The 8,537-nt window shown below is 36.5% G+C and overlaps 1 protein-coding gene across 2 annotated transcripts in view; it reads left to right on the forward strand.

Moving 5' to 3' along the window:
• The window catches only part of LOC110462156 (acetylcholine receptor subunit alpha-like), a 44,126-nt gene extending 38,106 nt beyond the window's left edge, over window positions 1-6,020 (forward strand). For both annotated transcript variants that reach the window (XM_021515998.1, XM_021515997.1), the window contains exons 4-5: window positions 1,140-2,139; window positions 4,641-6,020. In XM_021515998.1, the coding sequence (XP_021371673.1) occupies window positions 1,140-2,139; window positions 4,641-4,808 (1,168 nt within the window). In that variant the 3' untranslated portion in view covers window positions 4,809-6,020. The remainder of the gene's footprint in view (window positions 1-1,139; window positions 2,140-4,640) is intronic.
• Window positions 6,021-8,537: the final 2,517 nt, after the last annotated feature.

Consider the following 8,537-nt stretch of genomic DNA (forward strand, 5'->3'; position numbering starts at 1 on the left):
ATATATGACAGACCCTCATCCTGTACATGTACCATCTTAATATCTTACAGACCCTCAAGATGTACTTCTAAATATCTTACAGACCCTCAACCTGTACATGTACCATCTCAATATCTTACAGGTCATCAACCTGTACATGTTCCATCTCAATATCTTACAGGCCCTCAACCTGTACATGTACCATCTAAATATGTTAGAGGCCCTCAACTTGTACATGTACCATCTAAATACCTCACAGACCCTCAACCTGTACATGTACCATCTAAATATCTTACAGGCCATCAACCTGTACATGTTCCATCTAAATATCTTACAGACCCTTAACCTATATTGCCTGATTATCATACAAAACTTTAGCCTAAATGTATACTATTTAAATACCAATCTTAAACTTTCATTCATATAACCAATTTTAATCATATGAATTGAAGACCCGTTTCTGAAACAAACACTATTTACATACAACATACATGGTTTCACATTGGTATGCATGGTCCGCAAAAACTATATACATTGTACAACAACTTAAAACGCAAATAAATAGATTACCATTACCTTAGTAAATAAAATGCTTTATACTTTAACGAATATACCCAGCTTCACACCTGAATAAATTTCTCAAAGTATTGTTCTGTCCAAAATACCTGTACAGAGTGGCATCACATAAAGTCCAAAAAATTAGACGGCGATGCCCTATCCATCTTCCGCCCAATATCTGTCGACTTGTTGTAAATCAATTTGTAACAACCTGGCTACCATCAGTCGTAAATGATCTAACAGAAGTATCTAAATATATCTGTTTAGCATTCAAATAAATAAAACATTGGTTTGAAATTACAATTTATAGATCGGAGATTCTTACCGGGTTGATTGGGATCGTTTATATCAATTACATCTAATACAATTAATGGGAATTATATTTGGCACGATAAGCTTAGAGAAAGTGTACACGAATCTAGAATTATGCCAAAAGCATGTCAATTTATTTACAGAAACACAGTATATACCTATACATTGTATTGTGATCTCACCCTGTCCCGCCCAATACCTCCAAAGCTTCCAGTGCTTAAATATAACTCAACAGCAAGACTGCTTTCGTTTTGAGTCTGGTCTTTTTAAAGATGAGCTTGACCTTTCAGTGCTGACGGCCACTACGAAGTGACCTTGATGACAAAGGCCACATTACACCCAAACGGTAAAGTTGTTTGGGAGCCTCCTGCAATCTACAAGTCGTCGTGTCAGATAGACGTGGAGTTCTTCCCCTTTGATATCCAGCAGTGCAGCATGAAGTTCGGGTCGTGGACGTACGACGGCGATCAGGTCGACATCATCCACATGTGCTCAGACGAAGCCATGGACCGGAAGTTGATTGCAGAGGGTATTGACCTGCGAGATTTCTACCCGAGCGTAGAATGGGACATCCTTGAAGGGACCGCCCGGAAGAACGTCCGCCATTATCCCTGCTGTCCCGAGCCGTATCCAGATATCACATTTAACATCACAATGAGGCGGAAGACTCTGTTCCACACAGTCAACCTTATCATCCCATGTGTCTCAATCTCATTCCTAACTGTCCTAGTGTTCTATTTACCCTCAGACAGCGGAGAGAAAATTACTCTGTGTATCTCCATTTTGCTCTCGCTTACTGTATTTTTCCTGCTGTTGGCGGAGATAATTCCGCCTACCTCCATAGTGGTGCCCCTGATCGGCAAATACCTCCTCTTCACCATGATCCTGGTTACCTTGTCCATCCTTGTCACCGTCATAGTCCTCAACGTTCACTTCCGGTCTCCCTCCACACACACCATGTCGCCATGGGTGCGAAGGGTGTTCCTCAACATACTTCCACGACTGTTGATCATGCGTAGACCTACCACTGACCGGGAGGGAACGCAGTCACGTGTTACTGTAAGAACTTGGAACGGGGTGGAAATACGAAATTCCTACCCAGATCATATATGTAACACGATAGACGGGGAGGACATACGGTTCATCCGCCATGGACTAGAGGAACTAGTTGCTGCAGCGGAGACAGATTCCTGCCATAGGAGAAAACCGGTCCCGTTGGAGATACAAAACGCTGTGGATAGCGTTTTCTTCATTGCTGAGCATTTAAAGTCAGAGGACCAGGAAAATTCAGTAAGTACATTCCAATTAGCCTGCTTGAAAAACGGGTTATTCCCAATTTACTTCGACAAGGAAAAGTATTTAACCGAATATAAACGAATTTCGCGCACGAATTTCCTCAATAAAACGATACTCAAAGAAAATATCTAAGATTTCTCTATATGTTTTCTTGAGGTTATATTAAACCTGTATCACGTGCAGAATGTGTAAATTATCAAAAAAACGTCCGTTTGATTACAGCCAAGTACATATAAAAACACAGAAATATGTTAATGATGTACATAACGCATTCCAGTATAACATGCGCCTGGCTCACGGTATACGCGTGATTTACGTCTATCTATATTATGATCGAATAAAAACTTAACGCAGTTCAAGTGCTATACATCTGTTTACTAATGGTGTGATATATCACATTAAAGAGATTGCAGAAGTATATAAGTACACTTTGTAAAATGAACGGATCTAGCATGGTCACCCGCACTCTTGTGTGTTAATGTGATGTTAAGCGTTCGTGTGCTGCGGTTTTGTGACAGTGCTGTGTGTAATTGGCGCGCGTGACATCGCACATTGTCTAGCAATTCTATTTCCCTTTCTTCAACTTCTAATCGATTTCTTAAAATTGAAGAGGAAAACGACTTTGAGGATAAATATCCCTTTTCAATCGGACTCCCGTCCAAGTCAGTCGATCCACGTTTTATTTATATTCATCCTGCATCCCGCCAATTGTCAGCTAATGGAGCATTTCATTTTTTGCATTTGTTTTTTTTTCTATCGTTGAACCATTGAAATTGAACAAAAATTGATTTAGTGCAAGTCCGTTGGGTTAAAGTACTCGGTTAATCTATTTGTAGGACAAATACAATTTCTCAAGCAGGTACATTGTACGCATGCGCGGTATTTAGATATCCGGTGTAGGTTCAGAATCTGTTGAATAATTCAAAGAAAAAGGCCACTCCACATAACAAATATTTCTTTTAGAGCTTTATGCATGGTTTCTGTTATTGTAGTTCTATGATAAAACTATTACCGGCTATGTTTTATACGACATTTATCGGTATAGGGTTCAGTAACGACATGGTAGAGCAATAAGTATAACGCTTAGCAATATTCACATCGCCATTGGTTTCAACGTCTTTCTAAATCATGTCCAACTCAATTGTCTTTGTAAGTCCGGATGTGGGCAGGCTAAATATAACTAACCACCGAGCATTACACAAACGACATATTCTGAAATTTGATGTTTTACAAACAAATATAAATCATCTTTATTTAAACAAATTTATGGACGTTTTGAAATAAACAACATTGCAGTTCTTATCTGAAGCGTTTAATCTACGAATGTTTAGAATGATTGCATGGCAGCCATACTGGAGTAAAGAGTGGATGTATAGTGGACGTACTTTAGAACTGGTTAACCAAATATGGCTTGGTACTTTAATACAACAGCTAGGTGAGGGGCGTGTATTTAACAGATTCGGTTTTAAAGCATGTTGAGCGCGTGTTTCGTGCTGAATTGTTAAACCACCAAATCAATGCTTTCCCACTTTTTGTCTTATCTTTAAATGTTTAATGCATGTATATTCCCTACGAGGTATATCGGATCACTCAAGAATCCATACTTGCAGTAATTTCTTCCACTCCCTAATAATCTGTAGCGTATATAAGTTTGTTTTATTTCATAATCCATATTAGGTCTTTATTTAAATATTTTTGGTCGGGTGATTCATCACTGAAAAAATCTCAAAAGGATTGGTACATCTAAAAAGCAAACATGTACAAATGTGCATGCGTATTTGTGATGAACGTCGCGATAAATTCAAATGACGGCATGAGCGCGAGGCCAACTTGATGACTGTTCTAAGATACGTCGATCAGTTTCCTGGATTATAACAGAGATACATCATTTTGTTGGATTAGACGCGCCCCTTAACCTAGTCAGCTCCAATATAGCATGTAACAATTTGTTTTCGTGTTTTCGTCTGTGGAAAATGTTTGGAAATATTGAAGAAATTAGTTCGTCAAATTTACATACAGTCAATTTAAGTAAGCCGTCAAGTAAACAAGTTACAAAATCACGCCTTTCTTTTATGAATGCTATTAACTGATTATTGTCGTCATTTTTATTATGACGTCATAATTGTAACGTTGGATACCACTGTCCCTCTCTGGATAGATGGCAGTATTGCTCATTGAACAAGCGTATAAGAGTAATTCGATTAATTTTAACAAAATACTAAAAAATATTACGAGTGACTGATTTTCTATGAGATAAACAGATTCCGGAAATTTTAAATCTAAACATTTACATTTTCTAGCACGCTTCATTGAATTTGCTTTTATCCAGTTTGCATTTATATAGCCTATGAATGCTAACTGAAAGCAGTTCAATACTTTAAAAATACACAAAAATACTCGTACTGCTCTACACAACTTTAAAAATCATTATAAAATTTACTTATTTACTTAATATCCTTATCTAATATGTGTCGCTCCTATTGTCCATTAAACAGATAAAAGAGGACTGGAAGTACGTTGCTATGGTGCTGGACCGCTTGTTCCTGTGGATCTTCACCACCGCCTGTGTAGTGGGAACTTTCGGGATCATTCTACAGGCGCCCACAATTTACGACGCCAGAATGCCTCTGACGCCCCAAGACACGTGCTTCCTGCCGTCTTAGTGATGACGTCATGTCTTGTGATTGCGTCATCGTGTGACGGTTCCATATCTGTGATAGTGACGTTGATATGATTGTGGACATGTGTGGACGTGTGTGTCCTACTAGGGTTATGCAAGGCCGTATAGTGACTGTTGGGACATGTTCGTGGTGAAAACGTGACAGATTGTATGTACACCGATTGCCCTAGAGATAGTATAAATGTTGCAGATGTTACGAGTTTAGTGTTTATTTATTAGCTTTCATAGTTTATTTCTGTAATATCGTAGTAAACTATTTGTAAACAAGAGTCAACCAAATTGTGGTTTAATGGCTTGAAATACTTTTAAGACAAAAAAAAATTGTTCCATTTATGCATAATGACCACAAGATGGACAATGTGTATAAACGCCTACGTGGTATCGTTTTAAGTATTTATAATATCCTTTTAGCAGTTAGTTAAATATTATTTAATAAATAGAGACAAAATTCTTAAAAAGTCAATTATTACGTCTTAGGTAAATACATATCATTTATCGCCACTTGATTTATTGGTAGGACAAATAAATCTGACTCATCATGCCGCCGGAATTATGAGTCCGGATCGTGTTACGTTTCATAGTCTCCCTGATTAGGTAGCTGTTTCCGCAAACGAGACATTTTTGTTTTATTATTAAAAAAGAATCTGGGAGATTGTGAAGTAATTCTAATATATAAATCTCATCTATACTTTTTGCTTAATTTTGAAATGTGCTGCGCAAGTAAATATTTTATATCACATAAAAAGTGCCCTATAACATTTTCCTGTCCGTTTAATATTTTGAATAGACACTTAGGGCGGTGTGACATTTGTTGATTAATAAAACTTTGATGTAAAAATTTCAAACATTTCTAAAAATACATTTTAAACAATCCCAGACAGTTAATAAGAACTTTATTACGATGTGAGTCGGGACATTTTGTAGTCTACACAAAGGCCATAGTCTTGTGAACATTTACAGGAAGAGGTACTTTACAGCCATTGACGATGAGGAACAGTAATATGTCTGGTTTAGAATTCAGGAACTGGTACATGTTCTTTACAATATCTGGTTTAGCCTACAGAAACTGGTACTTTACAGCCTTGACAGGAACAGTGTACGTGTCGTTTAGTTTATGTTTCATATCTCTTATTGTTGTTGTTGTTGTTGTTAATTTGTTCTTATTTACATTGGAAATCTAAATAGTTAACAAACACTCAAGTTTCTTTGAGTTATTTTTGGTCGTCATCCATAAGATAAACATCGATTTGTTTTACACAGACAAGATTTGAATACGACTTATATTTTGACCCAAAGACTACAAAGAAAAAATCCAGAATGCTTTGGCACTGCTTTGATGTCAAGGTGGACTTCAAATCGCATTTGTTTCCTGCCAAAGGGGAGTAACCATATGTAGAATGTGTTCGTGTTGTGCCGTAGACTACAGCACTATACATACAGCTAGTTAATGTCGAACAATGTCGAGTTCAAGGTCACGTTAAACCTTTCTCAAAGTTCAAGGTCACATACACATCATTTTGCCCTCCCTGTAAGACTCTGGAGGACTTCAGAAGCCGAAGGAAACATTTAAATAAACCATCACATTGACAGACGTGTTACAGATGTTATTTTCAAAATATGATCCTTGATCTTTTTTAAACCACAAATTCCTTTCTTGTGTTTTATTTATTAAAATTATATATTTTACAAAACTGACAAAGGAATGCTAAACTGTGTTTGCCGTAAACTTAATGGTCAACTGTATTGTTATATAGGCATTTAGTATTTGACAACAGCGACATATGAAAGAATATACTGGGAATTATTTTACTTTTTGTATGTGCACTTAGGACGTTAACAGATTTTGTATTTGCAATTCTCGCCTAAAAGTCCTTACAAAAACAAATGTAATTAAATTAAAACTGCATAAGAATATCTGATAAATCAAGTTTATTATAAATGGTTTATTATGTCCCCCCTTCGAATGAAGGGAGACATATTGTATTAGTTCTGGTTCTTCTTCTGGTTGTTCTAATCGCAACTTGTCCGGGCCATAACTTTTAAGCCGTTAAAGATATCTTGATGACCCACAGAAGGTATGCAGTGCACTGAATTTAGGTCACTGTGACCTTCATCTCAAGGTGAAAGGTCAAATGAGTGCAACATTTTCAGTAAATTCTTGTCCGGCCCGTACATTTTAAACCGTTAAAGATATTTTGATTAAACTTGAGGTATGCATGCATTACCAACAGAAGGGCCGCAGTGCACTGGAACTAGGTATCATGCCCCACTATATACAGAGTTATGGCCCTTTTAATTTTTAAATACCAAAGTTTGGCCGTAGCATAAGTTCCATGTTATTTCACCTATGTTGACCAAACTTACTATACTTTTAATGTATCTTGGAAAGTAGGAGTGTTGCATTCTAAATTCGGGTCTCGTGTCCCACTATATAAAGAGATATGGCCGTTTGTTAATATTTTATACCGAAATTTGTCTATTGGTGAATAAGGGGAGACATATGTTTTTGTTCACAAAAAGAAAATTCTAGTTGATGTTTAATTGCGCTTGTTCCTGTCTTCTCTTAAGAACGATTTACATACATTCAGGGTCATATTTTCCACACTGTATATTCATATTTACGTACAATAACTTTCGCAGTCTTACCATTCTATACTTATTCGAGAGAAATTAATTTCTTGTTTCATTGGACGTGTATGCCTTACTCTATCTATAAATAATGGCTCCAGTAACACTTGAATGCACGATCGATACTTCACGCGAATTTACGCAAAAAATATTTCGCTATAAATAATCAACAGTCAACCAAGTAATGGTGTGTATTTCAGTTATATAGTCTGTATTATACTTTTAGTGCAACCCAGATGTAGTATGTACTGTGTTCATGAACTAACTAAGCTTATTGTCTTTTTAAAACCACGTTTTCGAAGACTGACCACTGTGCAGCAAGGAAATTGAGTATAATATAGTTTCAGTTGAAACTACTAGCTGTAATAAAATAAAATAAACAATGTTTCTTGCATTTGTATTGGTTGGATAACGATCACGTGAAGATTGGTAATTTGTGATATTGACTAGGTATACAGTGGATCTGTTGTTCGAAGAAGAAGGTCAGTATTCACTTTATGACGTCATTTCAATTGTAACGTCACAATATTAATGCCATTTGACAAATGGAGTACATTCCTCCGTACAATATCAGTGAATGTGTGGTTATATGGACCTGAGATAGTGATACATGTATTGACCTGGACCTCGTTTCGGTAAATATCAAGTTCATATAACCACATTTTAACCACATCATTAGTCTATAAGTGATCACTATTTCATACTTAAACTGACCCCATTTTGCGAGACATTTGACTTGGTTTTTTCCTTCCACTTTTCCCTACGATGACACACTTCATAAAACATTATCCGCTATCTGCACAATCGCTTTTTGTAATTAATAAGATATTTGAGTACATACCTCGCAGTTATAAAGGGTCCGCAGGAAACTGTTTGAAATTGTAATACACGTATGTGATACTGATTCTTAACTATTAAACGTCACACGTAGAATATATGACTAAAACACATCAGCGGTATCGGGAGCTTTCAATTGAAATTTACCCTTTCCGCACAATAAAAAAACTTTCAAACGGTGGGGGGTTTTCATGTGTGTATTTCTTTTGTATTTTACATACTTTAAAAAGCGACATTTAAATGTTTT

The sequence above is a fragment of the Mizuhopecten yessoensis genome, unplaced genomic scaffold, assembly GCF_002113885.1.
Source record: "Mizuhopecten yessoensis strain PY_sf001 unplaced genomic scaffold, ASM211388v2 scaffold10755, whole genome shotgun sequence".
Lineage (NCBI taxonomy): Eukaryota > Metazoa > Mollusca > Bivalvia > Pectinida > Pectinidae > Mizuhopecten > Mizuhopecten yessoensis.